Here is a 26664-nt window from a genome sequence, read left to right on the forward strand (position 1 = left end):
TGCCACCAGACTGCGTTACTGACGTGGTGAATAAAGAGGTTTCGCCGAACCAACTTGTGGCAAACCTGCAGTGGAAAGCAGACCAGATGGGGCAATGTAAACACCTACGTGCACATACAAAAACAAAGATCCTCCTGATAGCCTGTAACAGACTGCGGGGGCAAGTGCTGTTAGCGAACACCCTATGAAAGCCGGCACGACACACGAGGGGAGATGGGGTGGCCAGCGCCACGCCCGGCTGCCTTTGTTGTCTCACCAGCGCGATGTTTTACACACCGTACCGGGTACTCATTTGAGGCTGAGTCGACCTCGGGAAGGTCCAGGACCGGTTCATATAATCGTCACTGGCATTAGCCTTGAGCGTGAATCGAACTCGGGTGACCGGCTTCGTAGCGCAGCGCGCTAACCGCAACGCCACGGCGCAAATGCGCACGCGCACACTCGCACACACGGTCCTCTCAAGGAAATGTCTGATGCTCCGTTGACCGAGCGTGACCGTGTCCCCCGGCGGCGGTGTCGTGCGGGCGCCCGTGCAGGCTGCAGCCTGCTGTTCTCGGAGGCGGCCGGGCAGACGGGCTCGGAGCAGGACCCCGAGCCGAAGCGATCGCTCGCCGTGGAGGGTGCGCTGGTACAGGCGCTGCCCGAGCACCCCAAGCGGGACTTCATCTTCTGCCTCAGCAACGCGCACGGGGAGGTCTTCTGCTTCCAGGTCCCGTTCCTCTGCCCTTGCCTCTCTCCGTCCCTCCTTGCGAGTCCACTCGTCCATCGCGACCTCCTTCCCCACCCCGCCCCGCCCCGCCCCCCCCCCACACCGTCTTTTCATTGTCAAAACATAAAACAGCGTGGGTGGAATCGGTCGCAGATAAGCGACACGACCGCTCAGGTTTTCACGGTGGTGCTGCGTGACGTGCTGTCTGGTTGCGCCGCGCGTCGTCCGGCACGATGTCCGACGTCCCCGCGCCGCGTGCCGGTGATGCTCGCTTCGTTGTGCGGGGGATGCCGCTTGGAGCTTCCTCGGCACGGGGAGCGAAAACACCGGACGGCGCTCCGTGGAACACGCGGCGCAAAACCGAAAGTGAATCGGAGGGCCCGATGAACGGCTGTCAGTGATGTTTTTGGGGGCTCGCCCGGCAGGCAGAGGCCCGCATGCTTGCACGGTCTGCATCCTCGGTCGGAAAATCAAAATAGAGCGATGACTATGTGAATGTTATCAGATGACTGAACGAAAACACAGATCTTGCCGGGTCTCCACGTACAAGATGCCGTGTTAATTCCAGACAAGACCACGAGCAAGCTTTTATTTAAACCAGCTGATAGCCCACTGAGATGAAACGTCTCTCTTACAACGGAGACCTGGGTCACAAGTCCATTCATTGATGTTATCTTAGACTTTGGAAGTTTTTCTTTTTACCAAAAATCATCTTTGCTGTTAGAACCAAAGAATGGTCTCTTGTTTTGCATTTCTTGCTGTCGAGGTAGGTCAAACGCATCTGGCAGTGGAATTATACTTCTAATTAGACCCAGATGTTTTTTAATGAGTTATTACTCAACAGGTCCAGGCCATTAGTTTCGTAGGTGTCGGTTTCAAAGGCTTTGAGTCACATTCAAAACACATTGCCGAGGCGAATTATCCCATTGTTGGTGATGGAGACATTGACATGATTTTTTCTTCTCCCCAAAAATATCTTCACGAAAATCAACAGTCACCGACGCATGAATCGGGCCCTGAACTTTGACTCGAAGCATGAAAGCTCTGTATAGACTGGATGGACGGTCCAGCTGAATAAGTCCGAGCCAAACAAGCGACGTCGTGTATAGAGGCGCGGAGGGTGGGCGACCATGTTCGTGTTTTCGCTGTGTTCTGTTTATTTGTGTGACCGTACGGAGCGAGTGGCTCACAAGTTTCACGCACCAGGGGAGAGAGACCCACGAAGCACTGCTGTGATCGTGCCACTGTTACGATTGTGCCACCGTTGTAATCAAACCACCGTGATTGTGCCGCTGCTGCGATACGTGATGGTGCTCCTGTAATCGTGCCCACTGTGATCCTGCCGCTGCGATTGTGGCACTGCGCCCGTGCCAACGCTGCATTTGTGCCTCTGTATATCGCCCCGCAGGCCGAGAGCCAGATCGAGCTGGAGAACTGGGTAACGGCCGTCCATTCGGCCTGCGCCTGGGCGCTCGCCGGCCGGAGCTGCAGAGGTGGCCGCGGCGCCAGCGGGTCGGGCATCGGCGTGGACCCGGCGCAGGCGCTGACCTCCGAGGTGCGGGACCTCGAACACCGCATCGACCTCGACGAGAAGATGCGGAAGATGGCCGAGCTGCAGCTGCTCACCGTCTCGGAGCCCAAGAGCCGTAAGGCCATCCTTGCACAGGCAGGTTCAGAGGGCGGTGCTGTCAACCCCCCCCCGCCGCCGCTGATTTTTATATCCCGAATGCGTTGTCAACGCGTCGGGAGGTGACGAATCCATTCTGAACTCGCAACGTGTGACAGAGAAACTGAACGTGGAGGGAGATATCGTGGAACTAATTATGAGAGCCCTTTAATTTCCATTTTTTTTGTATCCACACACTCGGGGGGGGGGGGGGGGCGAATGTCCGTAGCATGGCAGTCAAACGGATCTTTTCATTGTTGGAAGTTTGCAGAGCTTCGTGAATTTTTTTTCCTAATTTAATGTTCGAACAATTTCTTGCACAATAATTAGCTAAGCACATCACTATACTGCACTTGGGAAGGAACTTGGTTAGATCCTGGGTCACGACCTGGATTCAAATTTGAAGCCGGTGGTCGCGCAGCGCTGGCTCTGCACCCGCACCTCCGAGTCACCTGGCCCCACCTCTGTAGGGAGTGGCTTTTTGTTGTTGTTGTTGTTGTTTTAAACCATCACTTATTCACACACTTATCAGCCGCCGAATATTTATCCAGCTCATTTTTCCTCGGTTTGTATTGAAACCCGCGCTGTCAGGGCTGCTTCAGAATCGGATTCTTTTATTGAGACTGGGAGAATCCGATGAGCCGCGAAGATCTCTTTCGTCCGCGGTGCGGGAAAAAACGCGCACTCGAGGAGTCTGGGTCTCTGTGTTTGCAGAACCCCCCACCCCACCCCAGCATTCCTCCTCTTCGAGTGCGCTGCGGCGTTTGCTCTGCGGGGATTTAATTAAACGCAGACGGCTGGCTGGCTTCGGGCGCAAGCAAAATAACCCGAGACGCACAACTCTGGGCCCCGCCACGGTTCGCGGAGGTTACTGTTTTTAATCGGCAGCCCGCTTCGACCACGCACGGCTCCGCAGGCCGTGCGTGCGCTCCCTTCCACTTGGCATCCGGCGCACAATCACACGTGCGCCCACGTTCTCTTCTCCCGCTTCCTGTTCAGCTCCGTTACGGAGGCCACCGGGGCTGTTGAACGCTCCGGCAGCAGCAGTCCTCCGCTGTCGGCGATCATTGCCGTCGTATTCCATCTCTTGCTGTTTTGCTTCCGTGCCAGTTGCGCTCTGCGTTAGCGCCGCCTCCTCCTCCACTCCATGAGTCTTTTTTCTCGGTCTTCTGGACAACTGTGAAAAGAGCTTCATGGCTCGCCGGGTTCCTCCGGTCTATATAAAGATTCTGATCCTGTAGTTGCCATCGCTTTTGTTTGATTTCTCTTCGCTGCCATTCTTCTGACATGACCGTCCTATCGCAAGTCTTGCTTCTTTCATTCTTTCTGTCACAGTGTTCCGTCCGTCATCATACTCTCTCCAACGTCTTCACTTCTCGTTCTGTACGATCTCGATCAGCACGGGAAAAGCAGGCGGCTCCGTTCGTACACCCAGGCACTGCATTCGCCAGATGTAACCCGAGCGCTTGAAATTCGCCGCGCTGCTCGTTTTAAGTGGGCTACGATTACGTGCTCCAACTTGCCCTGCTAGCTGGAGCTGGTAGACAGGCATGCAGCCCATGTGCCGTGCTTGGCAGCCCCCAAGCACTGACATTTGACATTTCGAAAACCGCAGGAGGCTAAGTAAATGAATCGATGTGAGGGAAGAGTTGGGGCGGGGAATGCCTTGTAACCATCCACACCTGGTCATCTCCTGCATTTATTTTATTAAGTGTAAATAACATGTCAACAATAATGGAGACGACAAGGCCAGCTGCCATGTTAGTTACTTATGTGTGTACGAGAGATGGCCAAGCAGATTTGAGAAGGAGTTTTTTTTTTTTTAAGCCCAGTGTTGATCTCATATTTGCCAATGATTTAGTAATTCGTATCAACCTATGGAGAGGAGCTACAGGAAACGATTGAATAAGTAGGTAAAGAAGGCTACAAAGTTGGGCTCAAGATCAATATTTGCGAAATGTCACGTGCAGCAAGTTCGCTAATGAAAAGGCAATATTTGCTGGAGCAACACAATTGGAAAGCACAGCTGAGAAACTACCGGATTGGTATTTAATGATGAAACCGAAGCGTGCGAGCACATAGTGGACTGCTTTTGGGAAACCGATCTCGATAACCAAGAGCAACAAACCCAGGTACACTGACCTATGATGATAATTGTGACTGACAGGACATACAGGGCTGATGGTAGATAGAGTGTATTGATGGGTGGCATTACTTTCATTCATGACCTCATTAGTCCTGCATCTGCTGCATCTCTATGTACTGTTCCAACATATTCCTTCATATGTTTATCATTAAACAAATCATTTACAACACCGTCTGCCAATCCACTGCTCAGTGAAGGCCCCTCCACGGTGTGTTGGTCGTTGGGCATTATTTCACCATACTTCACCACGCCGGCAAGTGTCGGGAGGTGAACGCGGTGCCGGGACCAGTGTTAGATCGCAGTTGCCACAACATGTTTGCCTCGGTTGGGAATTTAACTCGGGGCGCTGTGTTCATGTCGCAGTGCGGGTGACTGCCGTGGCATCAATCCCCCCAACTCTTATTTCCCTCCGCGTATTAATAATACGAGCGATTTTTTAACAGATATGTCATACTAATGAATATGTCATGACGTTATATAATACTCAATATTTGTACTTTGTCATCCCATCACCGCTATTGGCATGGTCAATCCACTGCTGGACGCGACATCGTCTTCCGTTGCGACGTAACAATCCACCCAGCACATGCTCCATCTCCTGCCTGGAGTGTTATTCAACACTCTCTTGACCGCGGCGGTACATTTTTCCACTGCCATTTTCCTAGGTGTTTTGTTTTCTCATCGACGGTACTGCACCGTCGTTTTGCTGCACTTAACCTAACTCGGCTCTCCCGGGACCTTTGGTCTCGGCGAGGTTTTACGGACGCTTTAGCGCGTCGCAGTAGAAATGCCTCCAAGGGCTGGCCGTGTCCCCCACTGTTCGTGTTCCGAGAAGTTGCTTGTACCTGTAGCCGCACCCACGTGGAATCGCCATGGCTCTCAAAGTCACGCACGCGGCTGCCCGGTTCCTCAAAGTTGTTTCTCGCGTGCAAAAACAACCACGCCCAGCAGCAGTTCCAGAGAGCCCCTGCATCATTTGCTTATCCCTGCTGCAAACAGTCGCTGGCATTGGCAAAGCAAATTTTGTCGCACCACCACTTTTCCTCTTTGATTACCGCTGAGCCTCACTTATGTGGTCGCTCTGGTACTGTTCCATGCCCACCTCCCCCCCCCCATAGCCGGACGCGCTAATTACACGTGTGCGCCCTGTCTAGATTGGGCGTTGCAAAAAATCGACTAAACGTGGAGTTGCTTATAAATAATGAAATAACCACAGGGACATGCCCCTGAACTGGTTTTGCTGGCTTTCCACACTCGATGAGACATCTGGCTGCACTTTGCTCCACTTGTGCGTCAGGGTTGTTGGGCTGCTGTCGAAGCTTTTGCTGTTTATCCCGAATAGCTGAGCGTGTTTCAGAACTCCATTCCCTGCGAACAACCCCACGACCGCATGTCATTTGAAACCGCTGGTGGCAGCGTTTTGCGCTGCAGTACTGCATGAGTGGGGGTAAATCCAGGGGGGGGGGGGGGGCAACAGCGGTTATCGAAATGCGCCGTGAACCCGACGACCCGAGTTCAAACGCGGATAACATCAGCGGTGAGCGATATCCGAACCCATCGTGGGATATCCCGTTTACCAACCCGCAACGGGATCAGCCCGATGTGAAGTATGGTCATGGGTGCTCTTCATCCAAGCCGTTGATTGATGAAAGCCTGTATACTGCGATACCGAATGTGTGCATTCTAAACAGATGGCGTACCTCGAGACCCACACGGTCGCTTGGCGAACCCGAGCCGCGGCGCGCTCACCGTATGCCGGTCGCGCGTCGACGCCGGCGCCGTTAAAACCGAGCCCCGGGGCGTGCGCTCTCTACGCAGGTGTCGCAGTGGGAGCGCAACCTGGAGAGGTACAGCGTGGACGCGTTCCGCTTACGCTGCTACCTGGCCAGCCTGCAGGGTCGCGAGCCGCCAAACCCCAAGCTGGTGCTGGCCTACGTGAGCCGGCCCGTCAAGCACGCCATGCACCGCCTCGGCATGTTCTCTGCCTCCTCCTTCCACGCGCTGGTCAGTACCGGCGCCGGTGTGCGGAGCAGACGGGCCCGCTCGGGCAGTCCGTGCCCAGTGTCCCGTTTTGTTAACACAGTTCAGAAGTCGAAAGTTAAAAGTGATTTTCTACCTCGAAATGAGCCTGGAGGCTGTACCCTCCCATATCCTGGTTACAGCCTTGAGCCAGTGGTGGGAATTTCACGTTCATTCTGGCAGGGGTGAGTGTATCCAGAGGACAACCGCTTTGTTGACTTCACGAATTGGTACTCGTTGTATAGACCCCAGAAGGATGATGGGCTGAGTCAACCCCCAACCAGGATTATAACTCGCAACCTTTCGATTGTGAGCCGCCCCACTCTTTCGCTGAGCCACTCTGGCCGGAACAAATTTATGCCGAAAATATTCATCAACGAAGCGTTTTATTTTTTTTCGTCATATTCAGTGATGACTATGAGTGGACAAACATCATCTAGCATGACCATCACCACGATTGCTGCCCACCAAACACTGCCTGTGACGAGATGGTCTGAATGAGGACACAGGCTAAGATATTTCCGGAAGAGACGATCGGTTTACCCTTTGAAGTAATAACGGGAGTCGCAGTTACTACTTTACGTAGGTATGTATGTTGAACTTCTTTCTCACCGTACTTAGCCAAACGTGCTGATTGGAGGTGCACTGGTGGAGGGGTGAGGAGATGGGGGCAGTCACCGTGCACCGGGCGGCAACTAAATTATATTATTTTACCACTGAGCTATATAGCTTTTTTTTATTGACCTGGCCACAAATGAAAGCTCACCCAAGTGGCTTATCATGTGGACCTTTATAGCAGCCAAATACTACGTTCATTCTAAATGTGGAGGGAAAAACCGTGAGGACCCGGAGAAAAATCCATGCGACCACAGGGATAGAGAGAGGCGCGCAAACGCCACATATACAGCAGGTGTCAGGGTCTGGATCGAACCCACGACCTCCTGCATACCAGGCGAGGGAGCTAACATCTCGGCACCGTGGTGCTAACGGCACGAGTTGTGCCCCCCCCCCCACCCCACGGCGTGTCTCCGCGTGTTCCGCCGTGCAGGTGTGCGCGCGGGAAGAGACGGGCTTCAGGAAGCGCACTTTCTCGCGGGGGCTGAGCAAGAAGAAGAGCGTGTTCGCGTCGCTGCGCGGCCTCGATGGCTCCGGCAAGAAGCCCGGCAAGGAGCGGCCCAGAGCCTCGCAGGTACCTTCCTCCCCCGCCTGAATGGAGCCTCGGGCGCCAGGCCCAACATTATTATTAGCAGTGGCTTCTATCTGGAGGAGTGATGAGGAGGGGGGTGAGCGGAGGGAGGGGGGGTTTCAAGGGCAGGTTGAGGGCGGAGAGCGAGGTCGAATTGAAACGGTCCTGAAGAGGTGAAATGTTTTGCTTAGAATTCTTGCAGCGAGCAGTGATGAGAATGGCTCCAAAAGATGAAGTCGGAGCTAATTTTTAATTCGCTTAGGTAGGTTCCTTATCCAGACCAGTAGTAAAATCCTATTTTTCGCATTAACCAAGCTTCACACAACCTTATTGTAGAGCTACTAAATACGAGATATTTATTAAAAGATAAAGGTGTGGCCCTGAAATTCCTCGCTCGCGCTCCTGTTGGCGGAAGGGCCTCCACTCGAGGGAGATCGAGAGAGACCCTCTAGAGGCTAATTGGCCTGCTCTTCCGTGCTGGCCAGATGTCTGAGAAGATGTGGGAGCTCCCACATGATACCCCATCACACGCGACCTGCCAATACAACTCACTTTTGCGTGCCCATTTATACTCCTGGGTGGACATGGACGGGGGGGGGGGATTTCAAAAGCTTGTCTCGGTGTTTCAACTGCTGTGCAGGGAGATGGAATCGAAGCGGCAACCTCTGGATTTCAAGCCTCAGTGTGCTAACCATTTCACCATGGCACAATCCCCTTCCTCCCTTTAAATTGCTGAGGAAACAATGTGAATTCCAATGTGGTTAGCATGGACTTTGTGGGCACAGGAAGAATCCATTTTGCTAATCAAAGTGGAGTATTTTTTTTCCACGCTTGGACCACATTCAGAGGCGTTCTCTTTATACCGGAGCTTGCTGTGTTGTCCAGATGTGGATTATAATGCTGGCTGTATTCCTGCGCTGCAATAAGTATCATCGAAGGGGCTAATCTGAAGCCAGCAGTGTGGTTTCCCTTGCAATGTCATTGTGTGTTTTGACATTTGCTTGTTTGGCATTGTCTAGCAACAAGCTACATGAGGTGGCATTGATCTTTCCTGCAGATCTTCAGGGACGACGGGGTGACGTCCCAGATTTCGTACGGGGCGAATGCAGAGGTGAGTTCTGTTTGGAAGCCGTGTGCGTGTGACCTGCCAACTATAGCAGTGCACGTACGTGTGATGTGGAAACGCCAGCGATATACGGTGCATGATCGCCAATGGTGGAGCGCTGTTGCTGCTGGACGACTAGAATCAGAATGGCCACATGCAGCCCTTTATCAGTCCACTGCTGGATGATAGCCTCCCGACACCGTTTCTCACTGGGTTATTTGTTTAGACACAACTGGCCAGTGTGGGTTGGTGAATTTATGGATTTTGCTTCACTGCCCTCTGCAGCCCACAACAGGTGACCGCAGGCCCCATAACACCTGTTTAGGCATTGAGTGACCTTCCACCGAGCGAAGGTTGACTTGGGTCTTCGACAGAATGCCTTGGTTGCTGGAGCAGAGGCTGTATAAAGGGGAGTGGAGTGCGGTGAGAGGAGAGAGATAGACAGTGAAGATGTTTCTGGCGAAGGGATCTGAGTACTGGGGTAATGTAGCCTCACGATAAAGATTATTCATTCAATTCGAATTGTTATGGATGAAGTGCAACCGCGTGGCCATGAAGTATGCGTGCGTGTGTGCGTGTGTGTGATTACCATTTAGTTTATTATTCATGAAAGCCGCTGCCAGCTATTGTTGTTATGATTGCTGGGGCAGTGAACAGAATTTAATTTCGCGCGTTGAGATTGATTCATGCACACACGGGTTCCGTTCTGGCCTGGCTGAAAGACAAGCTGGGAGAGCTGTGCACTCACAGGCGCACCGGTCAAGCAACTTCTGGGTTCCATGGTCATTCTCTTGCTGCAATAATCCAGTCTGGAGACGATAAAATGATTGCATTTTTGGACCTTTAGAGATGTTAATATTATACATTGTAATGTTAGCTCCTGAATGTGGTTGTATAAATGGAGGTAATGTTTAAAAATCATCCATTAAATGAAAACCCGAGGACACGAATCGTAAAGTATTTGAATAATGGAAATTCTTGTCGTTAATCACTTAAAATATGTGTCATTACCTATCTTCCCTGGCCCGCAGGCAGGTAGATGTGGGTGTTGTCGATTGGTTGATTTTGTCAGTCGCCCCCTCCTGCCCACCTCTACGACTACCCGGGAGACATTTAGGCTAAATGTCATGCAATCTACCAGCATATGGGGAGAGCGGTGATGCAGTGGTTAGCGCACTGCGCTGTGAGCAAACCCTAGATCGGTCCCCAGCCACGGCTAACATCGGTGGCACGTGATACCCAAACCAATCCTGGACATCTCCCCCCCCCCGCCCCCGACCTTTATCAGCCTGCACTGTCCAATGTGGTGAAGTATGGTCAAACTATCCACCTGAATTGGCACTGCGTCAGCAGGACAGCATCCATCAGTGCGTTGACACGGGGCTCTAAATCTTAAGTATTATTATACCGGCTTATAACGCCCTCCCCCGCTGCCATCACCCACGAGGCTGCAGGCTATGCTATTCTTATAAGCCCCTTCACGGAAGTGCCAAGCTGTCCTACGTACGTTTGAAGCTTCGTTCAAGAAAACTTTGACTTCAGTGTTACGGCAGGTGTGTAGCTATGGAACTCTATGGAACTCAAGTCACTCCCTTACTGTTCAAGACAACATCAACCCAGGGACATAACTAGAGCATTATGACGGAATTCCTGATTGTAATTTTAGAATACTTTTTAAATTAACGACACTTCGAACTCGTGTTTGTATGCGCTTCTCTAAGATTAGAGCTTTTTTTTTTTTACTTGCATCTTCATCCTTGCAGTGATGGATAAATATCGTTTGCAGACCGTTGCGAAGTGTTATGCCTCAAGTGGTGGTGGGCCTTATGATATAAACTAGTGGCCATATCCGGTCCAGGTTGCCGTCGGTTACCCGCCCCTGCTCTATAGCGTTAAGGTTAGAGGTCGCCCACTGCTCCCGCAGTTGCCACAAGCGCACCCGTGGTTTCAGGCTCGTGACGACGCGGAGGATTGGGCGGACGGGGAGCCCTCGGAGCGGCGCAGCGGCTGCAGCCCGTCGCTGGACGGCGCACTCTGCCGCCACGACTTGGGCACGTGGGAGGAGGTGTCGCTGCCCGGTGACGGTGGCGGTGGCGGTGGCGGCGGTGGCGGTGGCACCGTCGTCAGCATCCTAGTGCTGCCGCTTTACCGCAACCACGACGTGCTGCTCACCGCCTGCAAGGTTCGTGCCGTGGCCGAATAACCCGTAAAACAAAAGCGTGCTCCCGGGATCTACGCTGAGTCGCACTGCGTGGCACGCGACCCCACCACCACCACATAAGCCAACTGCGGGTCATGAGCGTGGGAGCGGAAGCAGATATTCGCCCTCAAACCAACCCTTAGGACAGAGGGAAAAGTCCCTTACACAGCCTGTTCTCGTAATCTCGTCGAATCACAGAATATAACCAGGGTTGAGTCTGCTGAGTGCTTGCTTGGGAGACTGCCCAGGAAGACCAGGTGTTGCTGTCTTGGGCTGCATGGTGGTCCAGTGATTACAGTGGCAACAATGGGATTGTGAGTTTACCACGAGTGTCATTACTTTGTATATGCATGGGGTATGTTTTTTTTTTATCAAAGGACTCCAACTTTCTAATGAGTGGTTATGGCCAAACATCCCAATGCAGGACTCCTGAGTGTGTCTTAAATAAAGGATATGTTTATTATTGTTATTTGCTGTCCTTCCACATTGAACGGGCATCCATGGTGCCCCATGGCTACAAGCCCGTCCCCTACTCCCCCTAAAACGTCAGCATTGTTCCTAGACATCTGTATGGCGTTACAGCTGAAAGAGGTTGCTGGTTGTTTTTCAGAGTACTGAGTGGTTAAATTTCGATTTAAAGCTTTCGTGACTGCAAGGAATCATCTTCTTGGTTCTTTCGGTAAAGTCACGTAGAAGGGAAATAATAAAATAATAATAAAAAACACAATAAAATAATTCTCACGACGTTTCGGCCACAGCGTAAGCAGCCGTCCTCAGGTGAAGAACAGGTCTGTCGGGGAGACATAATAACCACTGAGTGGTTATTTTTTTCTACCCCAGTTGCTCAAGTTTGCTCCCAGACCAGAAAAATGCCTGTTGAGGAATTGGGCAAACATCCCAAGCACAGGGCCCGACTCATTACAGCTCCGTCTGAGGGCTCTCCTTGGGGCTTAAGCCCCTTCTGTTAAATTTGTTTGTGTGGGAATGCTCGGTGTGACCGACGCTTGTCTGTCTGTCAGTTGTTTTGAAGCGTAAGTAAGTGAACGCAGCACTTTGTTGAAAGAAAAGGTGGAACGCAAATGAAAGCATTTTCATGAGGAAATTTTTTTTTTTTTTTAAACCGCGTTGCTATCACTGGGCCACCATGTTTGTGGGAATGCTTGCTGCGACGCGTGTCAGCCTGCAAGTTGTTTTGAAGTGTGGTAACTGAACGCATATCACTCGGATTGTTGAAACACGAGGACTTAAAGCTGTGATGTGCCGAACAGAGGTGCTGTCCTCGTATGTAAGTGAGAAATTGCATGCGATTTTTTTTTTTTTAAACATAAGTACGACAGTAATCGGGACAAATGTCTCTTGCCAAAAAACTAGGGCAGAATTTCATTATCAGAAACAGTGTGATTAACCGGGGGATTTTTAATCATGCCGAGCACAGTCGGGGGTGGGCGGGGGGGGGGAGGAGGAAGTCGCTGTCATTCCCGAATTCATTACAGCTTCAGCGATGCTGCTTGTAATGATTAGCACATCGGGCTCGCTATCAAAAGATCACCGGTCCAATCAACCGCCCGGCATGGCACTAGATACAATGGGCACATTTAAAAAAAAAATTGCCCCCCCCCTCTCAACCTTTGTCCACCCAACAGAACAAACGGGTACACCGTAGTTGCTCCGTCTTGCAAGGTCGCGTGTATTGGGGTAAAGTGTGGCGACTTTCTCCTCCTCATCCTCGATGATGTCTGGCCGGCATGGAACGAGCGGAGAGGCTCGAAGAACCCCACTCTTAAATGTTGTTGTGGGGGTTGTTCAATTCCCTCCCCCCGCCCAACCTCCTCGCAAATCTGTCCATATACAAATTTAGCCAATGACGATGTATTTTTTTATCCTCCTCTTCGCACTTGGGCTTGTAATAATGTTGCTATAGTTTCTTGGTCCATGTCTTCATTTTTTTTCGTTTTCATCGTAGTCAGTCGTACGTTCGTCTCTGGTGGGTGGTCATCATCAATCGCAATGCTTGGAGATTTTCATCCACTTTAGAGCCGTCCGTCGTTGACCAAGACAACAAAGAAAACTCTTTACCGAAAAATATCATCGTCACCGATCGCGTTCGCGACATGAGCACTGACATGCGTGGCGTGTACAGGGACTATGCTAGTGAGCGGGCCCTTGAGCTTTTGTGAGCGGCACCACTTGCTGCCAAGGAGCGTTCTCACCCGCCCGCGCAAGACTATGTGTCGCCACGCCAGCGCGCTGCTCATCGCTGCTCGTCGCTCATGCCGTCCCTCTGTTTCGTCGCGCTTTGCTTTTGCGGGCGTGCGCAGAAAAAGGGGCTGGACCCGTCTCGACACACCCTGTGCATGCGCTCCGAGGACGGGAACGCCTTCTACCCCGATCCAGACGATTGCATCCTGCACGAGGTAAACTCCCGCTCGGCCACTCCCCGGTTCTCCCTGACGTGTTCACCTGCAGGCATCTTCGCTCGCTTTGCTTGGGGGAGATTCGCTCGCTAAAAGCGCCGTCCGGGAATTGCGCCTGCCAGCCACGTCCCGCGTCGTGGGCTGCCATTTGCGCACTTCTCTTAACGGCAACAGGGCCGCAGGGACCGCGAGGGTTATACACCGATGCGCCGTTGCGCGTCCGTCTTAGTCGAGATTTGCATCCGAGTACGGAGTGCGCCAGCCCCGTTGTCAGACAGTTTAAGCGAGATCTTCAACTTGACGGCGCAGCCTTGCCGCAGTCGCTCGCTCAACGCCACTGCTGGCAGAGAAGGGCTTGTACCAGAGGGAGCTCTGGAGAGCGCCTCTAAAGGGTCACTTCGCCTGCTGGCCAGAAGTCTTGGAGAAGGTGGGAGTACTCGCATTTTACCCCAGCATGCCAATTGACTATTCCAAGCTTACTTTGGTGGAATAGCAGCCGACTATTTTCTTAACCATGTCTAATCGGCAGCAATGTGTTGCAAGTACACTCTTTTTACCACCTTTGTCCAGTGCTGATATTTAGACATTGCAACAGATTGAGTCGATGTAGTGAAGGTTCAGGACAGGTTCGGATTTCGCTAATCACTGATGTTATCCTTTGCTGGGATTCCAGCTGCTTGCGGTGTGTGTGATGTAATCCGTCACGGCAGTGCATACATGTATACAAATGTGCACACACAATGTTAGGAAACTGTTAAGAGGGAAGGTTAAATGCACCGTGAACATGTCTGTACAAACAAGCTTGTGTACACACACGTGGCATGCGTCAGCTGGTGACTTTGCCCAATATGCAAATGACGAGAGAAACCCATCATAACAGAAAGAGAGTGAAGACCAGAAAACCATACATTTCACATAACACACAAAAACCGTTGTCCACAGTTGCCCATCTCCTCCGTATCACTGCTGCTGCCAGTCAGTCACATTTGCTAAAATCAATTTCGACGGTGACCCAAGACAAGACGACCATTGGAACCGCTGATTGTGTTCTGCATAATGCACAAAGGCCAAACCGATTTGGCATCATCAAGCTGTTCGGAGAGCTGTGCTTGCAAGGGGTTACACTGGCGCACAATGCCAGCATCATGGTCCTCAGTGACCGTAGCGTTTTCAGGGCTGCCAATAATGCCTTGTCGAGCAACTCAACTTTTGTCAAAGCTTTGTCCTTCTGTATTGACAAAGCGTCATGAAAACTATACTTACCCATTGCTTCTTCAGATAAAGTGCTCTGATAATGCCACAAAGTTTCTACCTTTTTCTTGGATTCGCAAATAACCATCCCGGTTCCGTGAGATTGTATTGATTTTGTTTTAATGGCTGGGCTATTGTAAATGTGATAAAAGGTCTAATTTTCGTGTGGCTTCTTCTTTTGTGTTCGCTTCCCTATTTCAGTTCTACAGTAAAATTGAAGTTCAGGCCAAGGGTGATGCAAGCCCTTCTGCAGTCGACGGTAAGACAGCGTCTCTCCTCGAACGATCACAGATGCGCTCCAGCACCCTGCACATCTTCGTTACAATCCGGGGTCAAGCGCGTGCGTAAGCAGCCTTGCCCCGCACCCCCTTTTTCATAAAGAGGCCGACTTTGTTTTGAGGCCGTATCTCAAGTTAATGATGCTGTTGTGTGTGGCGGCGAATGTGTCGCAGAGAATCCTTAATGCCTCTCTGGGCCGGACCCGAGGAGTGCAGATTCTAATCGGGGTCGGCAAGCCCGGATGTCTCGTTTATTTCCTTCCTATTTGTGATTGGCCCGCGCTCGGGTGAGCGATCGATGCAGATTTTTGGGCCGCGCGGCCAATAGAATGGCGGCTTGAAAAGTGCATTAGGCATGAATCTTGACTTTCACCTTTGATCTTGGCTGTGGCTGTCACATAACTCGAGACGTGTGTATGTATAATTCGATGCCCGATTGATGTCAGGGGAAATCAATGTAGTTTTGATTAAAGCACATGTACATTTGTTCACCGGTTGAAGCTCCTAGAACCACCCTCCGTTTTCAGTGACCATATGTTCCAGCATATGCGTTGGACATTGATCGATGGCGTGCCTCTTTTTTGACCCATAATGTCACGCCGCATTTTAGGTGGCCTGAATTTGCCCGTGCCCATATCACCCGGAATGCACCCATCTCGTCAGCTCACGGAAGCTAAGCAGTGTTGAATCCGGATAGCCGCTTGTATGCGTGACCCACCATGCGCAAACAGGTTGTCGTAGGGCTGTAAGGTCTGTGTAGTGGGCAGTACTGTTCCTCTTTGCTTCCATATCTGTGCTCCCTCCACCTGCCTTCACTAAACCGTACTGATGAGCGTGGTGAAGTATGGTCAAATAACCCCCGTGACCCGTGCATCGTGGGGAGGTTCTTATCCAGCAGTGGATTGACAAAAGGGCCGCACAGCTACGTTGCACGCATTTTCAGTGTTCATGAATAATAATTTTAAATCGTAATTTATATATCTATCAATCCGCCGCTCGATGAGGGCTTTACCACGCCAATGTCGGTCATGGGTGTTGTTTGACCACACTGCACCACTCTGGGCAGTGCGAGTTGATGAAAGGTCGTGATTTCAAAAAGAAAATATCCCTGTGTACTTCCTCGTCCCGGGGGCAATGGAATCACTCAAGAGATGTCATTTCAATCTGGCACACACCATATTGCTCAACGCGTTTACAAATTGCGAAAATTATTGTGTTTTTGGTATTTTGGGGAATTTCCCAATGGTGTGTCATCGTCAACATCATCATCATCACGATCCATGGGCAGATAGCCCCGTAGGTGTCCACCGCACACTCTCACACTCTGTCATTTGTTTCCACTTTCCTCTGTCTTGTTGCTAATATTCTCAAGTAGTGGCCACTTCTTTCTGGCCCCAATCTCTTGTGATGTCGTCGTCAGGCCATTCTCTGTTTAAGTCTAATGGTTTGTACCCAGCGTTTTAATGTCGCCTCAAGCCATGTGTGCACCTGCTATCTTACTTAAGCTTTTGGCAACCAACGTCTTCGGCACAGTCTTGCCAGAAAATCTATTTTTTTGTTTGTTAGCGGAGTTTTCAATAGGGAAGGGGTTTATAAATTTAACAAAAAACACTTTTGCCCGAGCACCACAACAACAAAGACATTTATTTATTTTTACAAAAAAAAAAGAGTAATTCTGCATTGGATGCTTTGTGTGCTGGAGAGCGGCGGCTCCATTACGTCGTGACGCCTTGGAAGGGGTTCTCAATAGAGCCACGCTCAAATCGAGGCACTTGTAATAATTTGAACACTGAGCCCGATTCCCCCGGAGCAGCTGTGTCCCCGTCGGGATTAGCGGAGACGCAGGCGGGGGACGGGGGGGGGGGCGACGCTGTGACTGAAACGTCGCGTGTGCTGTGGTGTTGGCCAGCGCAGTGGATCCTTTGGTGCCGAATAACCCCCACTTACTGCCCCGCGAGCTGCAGATGCCCCACCGCCCTTCGTTGTGCATGTGTCGGGGGCAAAGAAACACGCACCAGGGTGGCTTCATTGTGCGGGATTTATTCTCTCGGATTTTCATTGGCAGCACGCAGACCAGTCGTGCGTGTGTGCGTGTATGCAGCGATTACGTGGGGAGTGTAGCGGTTAGCGCGCTGCGCTACGAACCCGGCAATCCGGGTTCGATTCCCGCTCACGGCCGATGCCAGTGACCATTATCTGAACCGGTCCTAGGCCTCCCCTAGGTCGACTCAGCCTCAAATTAGTACCTGGTTTCGATGTATAAACATCGCCACTGGGCGAGGCATGGTGCTGGCCACCCACCCCCTCGTGTACCATCCCGGCCTTCATAGGTGCTCGCTAATAGCACTTCTCCCTACAGTCTGTTAAGTTTATATGGGGGATCTTTGTCTTTGTTGGCAGCAATTATGACACAGGGCTGACTTGATGAAACAAAATCTCCTCTTTTATTTCTCGCAGATCTGAGCTCCTCAATATTCCGTTGAAACATTAATTCTAACTGCATGCGCCTCCGTAGAGTGGGAGATGGGATTACCGGGAGGGAGGGCACAAATAATTATTGCAAGTTGTCGTTGGGGCCCGCTTTCTGCATCGCGTCTCTCTCACCTCTCGTCATTTCCTTTGTCCGCCATCCATACTCTGGACACAGTTCTGGGAGCATAGGGTTACGCTATCCGTGGGAAAGTGCACTTAGGCCTGCATCGGTTGTCACGCTATGTCACGCGTAATTCCACACATCAGAGAAGAGCACTGGAGCCTGTGGCGTGATAACCACGTGGCCGTCCAAGTGAGCAAGTGCTGCCCATCGTATAGCATTGCTACCGATGGAAGTACACACCTTGCTGGAAATATCGTGAGATGAATAATATCGCGGTATTGGAGAGCTCCACTGTTTTCCCATGTGGTTTTAAGCACATGGTTGTGGTAGGTTTGTGATCTTTATTGACACCGGGCATGAGTTTGTGGTGCATCTTATAAATCCGGGTGGCGTATTATTACGCAACGAACAAAAAACTGAGACTTGTACAGATTTCCCAGGACAGCGACTGTCTCAAACTTTCCTGGCAAAATCAGGACAGGTGGCAACCCCCGCTCTCGGATGCCCGCATGGATCGCTCGCTTGGCAGAGCGCACCCTGGCACCAGCTTTGCCCACAAGCTGTGTGTGTGTGTGTGTGTCGGCGGCAGGGGCTGGCAGCTGTGGAGACGATGCTGTGGATGGAGCCTGTCTTGGTAGGCCGCCAGATGGAGGGGCGACGTCCCAAGCGGTGAGTCTGCATGGCCGGTGTTGTCACGGGTTTGTTGCCTCGCTGCCCGCGGCTGTTCAACACTGCGGACGTGTTTACCCTGTGCACATCCTAGGCCCAAATATATTCCTCTCTTTCTTTCGCGTGTTATACCGTTGTCTCTTTTTTTGCACCCCGTCTCTCTGAAAAAGAAAAGACCTCGTTTGACCCAGTCTTGCCCTCAACGTGCACGTCTCCCGTAGCTGCGCGTCATCCTGAGATAAGGTGAAATATAGAGACTCCGCTTGACAAACACGTCAGAGTGTGTTCACCTGAGGTCGGCTATTAAAGGGGGGCCAGAATCAAGACGATAAAATCAAGAGGTGAGTGAGAGCTTGGTGAATTGCTTTTGAAAATGTGAATTATGATACGCAATATGCCAATGTCCCTATGAGAGGCAAGGTTTTTCAATCGTTGAAAAGTACCTACTGTGACGTGTGGATCAGAAACATGGATGCTGACAAACGAAATATATAATGAACGCTGTGTGTGTGTGTTCAAGAAGCGTGGAGGGAAGTCCACGCTTGGAATGAGACTTGAAATACAACGAGGAACCCGTGCATCGGTGAATAACATAACATTTGAGACGTCAATTTGACTTGAGAGGAGTGGGCTTGGGCCTAGGGATGATGTCCAATGGACGAGACTGGCGACCGAGCGGGGGCCAAAGAAGCGAACGCTCCTGAGATCGCAACCATCGCGGGGAGATGGAGCGATAAGATCAGCTCGTATGCAGAAGCGGGATGGATCGTGGGTTCACGGTCATTGGCAACATCACAGGGGAGGCCTTTAGCCAGCAGCGGGATATGCAATGTTTGGTGGTGGTGATGATGATAACTCCAGATTGTAACGTTTGGTCAATGGAGGAAAATCGTTTGCAGTGTTTTTTTTCTTGACATTGACATTGAGCAGTCGGTCTACCTTGCACATAAGCCAAGGACGAATGCATCTGGACCTGTGCCTGTCCACCCCATTTGCTGATGTGGTTATCTCGCCCCGAGTTCCCCCGACGGCTGGTTTTAAAATCGATAAATTGGTCGGATGTAGCAAAGACCTCGCTGTGGAAGTTGGGGCTGCTGCATTCACTCTACGTCCAAGTCAAGTATTGCACCTGCTTGTACTGTCTTTGAACCGTTCCCGAAAGTTGGAGAGAGCTGCACGCAGCTCTGCCACCTCAATGAGTGCATCGGCGATGCTCATATACACAAATATACACACCCTTAGCCAGTCGCAGACAATTTTTTATTCCTATGGCAGGGCTAGAACTGCAGCGGTGATGCGTTGGTGATGACCCCAGCGACCTGAATTTGATTCGAAGCCACGCTTCATGACCCGCACTGGAGCCGGCGTGTTGAAGCATGGTCCAGCAGCAACCCCCATGACAGAGCTGATGTGGTGAGGCCGTCATCCAGCAGTGGACTTGTCAAAGAATATTCATTGTTTAGTATATTTGGTACTCGCCCAATTCTCAGCGCAAGGCAATCGGAAGGCACTATGTCTACCGCACCTCCAATTATCATGGTTCGCGACGTACCGTGGCAAAGAAGTTCTGCAGACGTACGTACGTGTCACAGACACGGTCTGCAGCAGTTTGACAGTCGGGGGCGATGTGGCCATGTGTCACCCCCAACTTCGTCAAAATGTGCGATGTCATTTGCCAAATTTGGACCTCAACTCCGGCACATGATGGCCTATCCCAATTCGAATGACTTCAGGGGATCTGTAACGTCCACTGGGAAGCAGACGGCACGCAGTTATCTTGCGGTTAATACACACTACCGCGGCAACAGTTATCTTGCGGTTAATACACACTACCTCGGCAACAGTTATCTTGCGGTTAATACAAACTACCTCGGCAACAGTTATCTTGCGGTTAATACACACTACCTCGGCAACAGTTATCTTGCGGTTAATACAAACTACCTCGGCAACAGTTATCTTGCGGTTAATACACACTACCTCGGCAACAGTTATCTTGCGGTTAATACACACTACCTCGGCAACAGTTATCTTGCGGTTAATACACACTACCGCGGCAACAGTTATCTTGCGGTTAATACAAACTACCTCGGCAACAGTTATCTTGCGGTTAATACAAACTACCTCGGCAACAGTTATCTTGCGGTTAATACACACTACCTCGGCAACAGTTATCTTGCGGTTAATACACACTACCTCGGCAACAGTTATCTTGCGGTTAATACAAACTACCTCGGCAACAGTTATCTTGCGGTTAATACACACTACCGCGGCAACAGTTATCTTGCGGTTAATACACACTACCTCGGCAACAGTTATCTTGCGGTTAATACAAACTACCTCGGCAACAGTTATCTTGCGGTTAATACACACTACCTCGGCAACAGTTATCTTGCGGTTAATACAAACTACCGCGGCACCAGTTATCTTGCGGTTAATACAAACTACCGCGGCAACAGTTATCTTGCGGTTAATACACACTACCGCGGCACCAGTTATCTTGCGGTTAATACAAACTACCGCGGCAACAGTTATCTTGCGGTTAATACAAACTACCGCGGCACCAGTTATCTTGCGGTTAATACAAACTACCGCGGCAACAGTTATCTTGCGGTTAATACAAACTACCGCGGCACCAGTTATCTTGCGGTTAATACAAACTACCGCGGCAACAGTTATCTTGCGGTTAATACAAACTACCGCGGCACCAGTTATCTTGCGGTTAATACAAACTACCGCGGCACCAGTTATCTTGCGGTTAATACACACTACCTCGGCAACAGTTATCTTGCGGTTAATACAAACTACCGCGGCAACAGTTATCTTGCGGTTAATACACACTACCGCGGCAACAGTTATCTTGCGGTTAATACAAACTACCGCGGCACCAGTTATCTTGCGGTTAACACACACTACCGCGGCAACAGTTATCTTGCGGTTAATACACACTACCGCGGCAACAGTTATCTTGCGGTTAATACACACTACCGCGGCAACAGTTATCTTGCGGTTAATACAAACTACCGCGGCAACAGTTATCTTGCGGTGAATACACACTACCGCGGCAACAGTTATCTTGCGGTTAATACACACTACCGCGGCAACAGTTATCTTGCGGTTAATACACACTACCGCGGCAACAGTTATCTTGCGGTTAATACAAACTACCGCGGCAACAGTTATCTTGCGGTGAATACACACTACCGCGGCAACAGTTATCTTGCGGTTAATACACACTACCGCGGCAACAGTTATCTTGCGGTTAATACACACTACCTCGGCAACAGTTATCTTGCGGTTAATACAAACTACCGCGGCAACAGTTATCTTGCGGTGAATACACACTACCGCGGCAACAGTTATCTTGTGGTTAATACACACTACCGCGGCAACAGTTATCTTGCGGTTAATACACACTACCGCGGCAACAGTTATCTTGCGGTGAATACACACTACCGCGGCAACAGTTATCTTGCGGTTAATACACACTACCGCGGCAACAGTTATCTTGCGGTTAATACACACTACCGCGGCAACAGTTATCTTGCGGTTAATACAAACTACCGCGGCAACAGTTATCTTGCGGTGAATACACACTACCGCGGCAACAGTTATCTTGTGGTTAATACACACTACCGCGGCAACAGTTATCTTGCGGTTAATACACACTACCGCGGCAACAGTTATCTTGCGGTTAATACAAACTACCGCGGCACCAGGCAGGGCGGCCCTCCGGATTTGAACTTCTGCAACAAGCGGCGAACGCGCTGCCGCTGGACTGCGTCTCCGACGGCGGTGGGGAGGGGGGGGGGGCGGGAGTGAAATCCGTCGGGGAAAATCTCTGTGACCCTTCCCCACGAGTTGATGTCTATTTTATTCACAATAGACCGCATTGGCGCAATGCATTATTCCGCGTGAATTTTGTGCACGTAGACACGTGCATAATTTATTGGTCTCCATCGCAGGGCTCACCCGCCCTCCTGTAAGTGAGCGCTGCCTGCAAAGCCTTTGCAGTGCACGATTCTCTGGATGAGCCCCCCCGCAGAGATAAAGGTCCCCCGTGTGGCACGTTAACAGATTGTCGGGGCAAGTGCGCATGCAAACGCACAGTTGTACGCACAGGACGCACAGTGGTTAAAGTCGGGGGGCGGTTTTCGGCCGTTTCCTATCCCAGTGAGAAGGAAAAAGACGGTTACGACATCGCTGTTGAGGGGCCGATATCCGAACCCGCCCCGAGACAACGCCCGCCTTCACCAACCCGCACTGACCAACGTGGTGAAGTATAGTCAAACAATCCCCCCTTGATTGGCATGGCATGGGGGGAGACCTTCATCCAGCAGTGAATTGACAGCGCAATTTACAACAAGAGAACAAGTGCGATCGAATAGGATAGAATGTGCGTTTTACACGCACTGCGATACCTTGTACGGTATAACAATAGGTTTTACCCTTTCTGGCAATGGAACAGGTGCTAAAACAGAATACTTTTGCAAGGAATCCTGTCTGCATTAACCACACGTACTTGTGGTGAACATGCAAACAAAAAAACATGCTGTGATAATATATGTCCCATACTTTGTACAGTATTTTACTAAACGTCATCTGCCCTGGAATACTTTACGTAAGCCGCAAGTATGTTTAAAATCCGCAACGATACCGTTACGCAATATGTTTTTTTCTGATCGTACTGGCACGCTGAAACAATCCCCTCTCGAGGCTGGCAACACGTGCAATGGCGTATTGCGCCCGATCAGCGCAACGCTCACTGGGGATGAACAAACGGACGCACGTGTGCACACAAAGACAACAGACTATTGGGGCAAGTGCTTTTCGCGAGCACTTATGAAGGCTGGCACGGCACACGTGGGGGTGGGTGGCCAGCACCACGCCCGGCCGCCTTAGTCTCCTCATGGAAATGTTTATACGTCGCGCCAGGTACTCATTTGAGGCTGAGTCGACCTAGGGGAAGGCACAAGACCGGTTCAGATAATCGTCATTGGTGTCGACCGTGAGCGGGAATCGAACTCGAGTCGCCGGATTCATAGCGCAGCGCGCTAAACACTGCGACACCTCCCTGCCCACGCGCGCGCGCGCACACACGCGATACGACGCGCGCTGCACATTAAACACGGGGCACAGCGTGCGAGTCAACGCTCCGCACGTGCGATTCGCGCGCCGCAGCGTTCCCTGCTTCCCTCGCTCAGCGTTTGCGAGGGTCGCCTGTGGATTGTCTGCATTTTGGGCAGGATGCTGCGTGATTTTCTTTTCTTGGTCTAGGCTCTGCGCAAGCGTAACCGAAGCCTTAAGAATAATACGCAGCTTCCCCCTGGGGGTAGTGGCGCTCGCCAGATGGGTGAAATCCAGAGAGAACCCCCCCGAGAAACGAACCATGAACCCAGGGGGAATTGGCGGCCAAATAAACACCGGCTGCAGTCGAGTTTTTGTCCCATGAATGATAAAGGAGCAGACTGTAAGAATATCTGTTCCCGCACCTCCCGATTATCACGGTTGGCTACGTACGGTGCGAATGAAGTGTTCTACACGCATACCGTGGCTCGCAATTGCGCAAGGCTTTGGCATCAGCTGTCGGCGTCCTCCAAATTTTGGAGATCTATCTGGATTGCACAGCACATTTGAGAAGCCCAGTCCGTTTGCGCCGTGCACTCGCACTCTTAAAATACATAAGAAGTGTGACTGGTGTCTGTCGAACCGAAACGTTGATGAACCGCCGAGAAAGTAGAAAAATACGGAACTGAAAGTTCACGCTAACGTGTATTGTAAGGGACGCACGATGCGTGGATTGTGGATTCGTTCGTCGGAGCGTTTGAAGGGTGGGGCGCATCGTGGCCGCTAAAACGCTTCTTGTTATGCAAAACCAAACAAGTAGCATACAGACGGGAGTGTACGCTTACGAAGAGTTGGGCACGTCGCCTGGCTTATACGAGGAACAGAACTGCTCCTGGTCCCCCACAAAATATTTCAATTAAATCCACACGTTTGGAAAATGTCTTTCCTTGGTTCCGAAGCAGCCGTCCAGGTGTGTTAGCACGTGGGTCTAATGCAGCGGCTCTAAGGCAGGGTTGGTGAGTGGCACAGTGATTATGCCAACGTTCCTGCGCTAAGTCTTACCTGCAGAGCGTCGAGGTGCTTGCGCGAGGCAGCGCAGCAAGGTGTCTTCTGACGTGTTTGTCTGCAGCGTTTTCATATTCTCCTCGTTTATGTGTGGGTCTTCTCCGGACACACACTGGTTTCTTCCCACACGCACAGAAATTCTAAAGGACTCGCGGGGGCTACCTAACAAGCGGCGGCTGTCTGACTAGCGGGACTATTTGACTAGTGGTCCTACCTAGCTAGCATGGTTACCGAAACAGTTGGGGCTATCTTCTTGGTTCTTTCGGTAAAGTCACGTAGAAGGGAAATAATAAAATAATAAACCATAATAATGAAATTCAGACGCTGTCTTTCCGACAGACCTGTTCTTCACCTGAGGACGGCTGCTTGCGTTGTGGCCGAAACGTCGTGAGAATTCTATTTTATGTTTTATTTTTTTTATTTTATTATTTCCCTTCTACGTGACTTTACCGAAAGAATCAAGAAGATGAATCCCTGCAGTCACGAAAGCTTTACATCGAAATTCAGTTGGGGCTAGTTGAATAGTGGGGCCTACCTGACTGGTGGGATTTACCTGAACAGTGGGGGTGACCTGACTAGCTTGGCTACCTGAACAGCGGCGTTCCCTGAGCAGCGTGACTGCCTGACGAACTAGGCTACCTGAACAGCGGGGTAAGGTAGCAGTGGGTGGTGAAGAGAGAGGGCTGCCAGCTTGCCACGCATGCATCCCGGTGGAGTGTCCCAGTGATGGAGTGGCCATTCATCGCTCGGTGCTCTCAGCCACCACACGTCGGGGCACTTTACTCGTAGATCGTTTGTTTTTGTCTTTATTTTAATTGTTTTCAGATTGTGCTCTCGGTATCGCATCGCGAGGAGAAGAAGGATTAATTTGAAAGCTGCACGAAGGAGGGTGCCTCCTCCTATGATAATGGCCGCAGAAGAGATTTTTCACTCGACTTCTTTGTAGTAGAGAAAACCTTTATCCTTTACACAATTGCGAATGCACTTTATCATATCCTGTACTCTGCGGTGGCACTGCCACGTGAGAGTAAAATCATCGTTCATCATTTTGAGAGGCCGAAATTGTAGCCAAATGTGAGTGCAAGACAAAACTTCACGTGCCAGTTTATTTTTGTTTATTCGTTGCTTGACCGGCATGATACGAGTAACTCGGCACACGTGAGAAGGCCGGGCCAATCGCACGCGGGTGTCCCAGATTAAAACCCAGGGTTCTCGGCGCTCTGACGTCTGAACCACCTGGCCAACCCACTCCGTGAGGCATTTGAATTTTGAATGGATTTTTGCTAAAATTACATTTGCACTGCAGTCGCAACGTGTCTTTTTTCAGTGAGTGGCGCTGTCAAAGACTTGTGATGCCTGCGTTCACCGTCTCGAATAGCCCTCGCCGTTTGACAAAGGTGTTGGGACGTCTTACAGGGCCCCCGAGCGTTTGAAGCTCGGCTAGGATGGGTCGACTACTTTCACCACTTTGTAAAACCCCTTTCAGTGTTGTTTCGCCCATTGATAATGAGCCCAGCGGGGTGGGGGGGAGGAGTGGTGCTCGATGGTTCCGTCCCGCAGTGGCGACCCAACTAAAACCGCCGTAACAAATTGCTGAAATAATAATTTTTGACCGTTTTGCTCAACCGAGCTAACAAGCTCCGCGCGATCAAATACTAATTCTGCAGCTTTCGTACGCAATATTCATGCCGCTCTGCGCGTGCTTGCTGCGAACCGTTGTGCCTTCCGCTCGAGAGAGCTTGGGAGAATTCCCCCGCGAGAATGTGTGGGAAATGCCCACGCTTCACCCCACCGCACGCGACCTTCCGATCGACTAACTGCCTGCCGAGTAACCTTTTCATACTGCTTCGTTGACAGAGCCGGGGGGAGGGGATAAAAAATAAACCCACTCCGGACTTTTGTTTCAACTGCCGCGGCAGGAGATGGAATCAAACTGCCGACCTCTAGACTTGCGAGTGCATCGTGCTAATGGTTCCGCAAAGGCAGCATCCCCGAGTGTCTCAACGCACGGCATTTAATCGGACTTTGCGGTAACGCACTCTGCAAGTCCAACGCGCCGCCACTAGAAGGGGCAGCCGCTCAAGGCATGCTCTATGGGGAGCCGGTGTTTTCGGAGCTCGCGTTTGCACGCAAGGCACGAGAGCGAGCGAGCGAGATCCACACCGTTTGCCGCTCACGCGCTGGAGGTAATTGCAATAATGGGGCTGCCGCGGCATATCGCTAATTGCCGCTTGCGGATGAGACGCCGAATCTGTGCAGCGTAGCGTTTAGCTCCCCCCCCCCCGCTGTCAGCAGC

The 26664-nt window shown here is 51.1% G+C and overlaps 1 protein-coding gene across 2 annotated transcripts in view; it reads left to right on the plus strand.

Moving 5' to 3' along the window:
* LOC144733540 (rho guanine nucleotide exchange factor TIAM1-like) overlaps window positions 1–26664 on the plus strand; it is a 112546-nt gene that overhangs the window by 44986 nt on the left and 40896 nt on the right. For both annotated transcript variants that reach the window (XM_078615508.1, XM_078615509.1), the window contains exons 6-14: window positions 537–709; window positions 2118–2375; window positions 6340–6525; window positions 7589–7729; window positions 8784–8837; window positions 10783–11013; window positions 13350–13445; window positions 14898–14955; window positions 18160–18239. In XM_078615508.1, the coding sequence (XP_078471634.1) occupies window positions 537–709; window positions 2118–2375; window positions 6340–6525; window positions 7589–7729; window positions 8784–8837; window positions 10783–11013; window positions 13350–13445; window positions 14898–14955; window positions 18160–18239 (1277 nt within the window). The remainder of the gene's footprint in view (window positions 1–536; window positions 710–2117; window positions 2376–6339; window positions 6526–7588; window positions 7730–8783; window positions 8838–10782; window positions 11014–13349; window positions 13446–14897; window positions 14956–18159; window positions 18240–26664) is intronic.

This window comes from Lampetra planeri, chromosome 47, assembly GCF_965212315.1.
Source record: "Lampetra planeri chromosome 47, kcLamPlan1.2.h2, whole genome shotgun sequence".
NCBI lineage: Eukaryota > Metazoa > Chordata > Hyperoartia > Petromyzontiformes > Petromyzontidae > Lampetra > Lampetra planeri.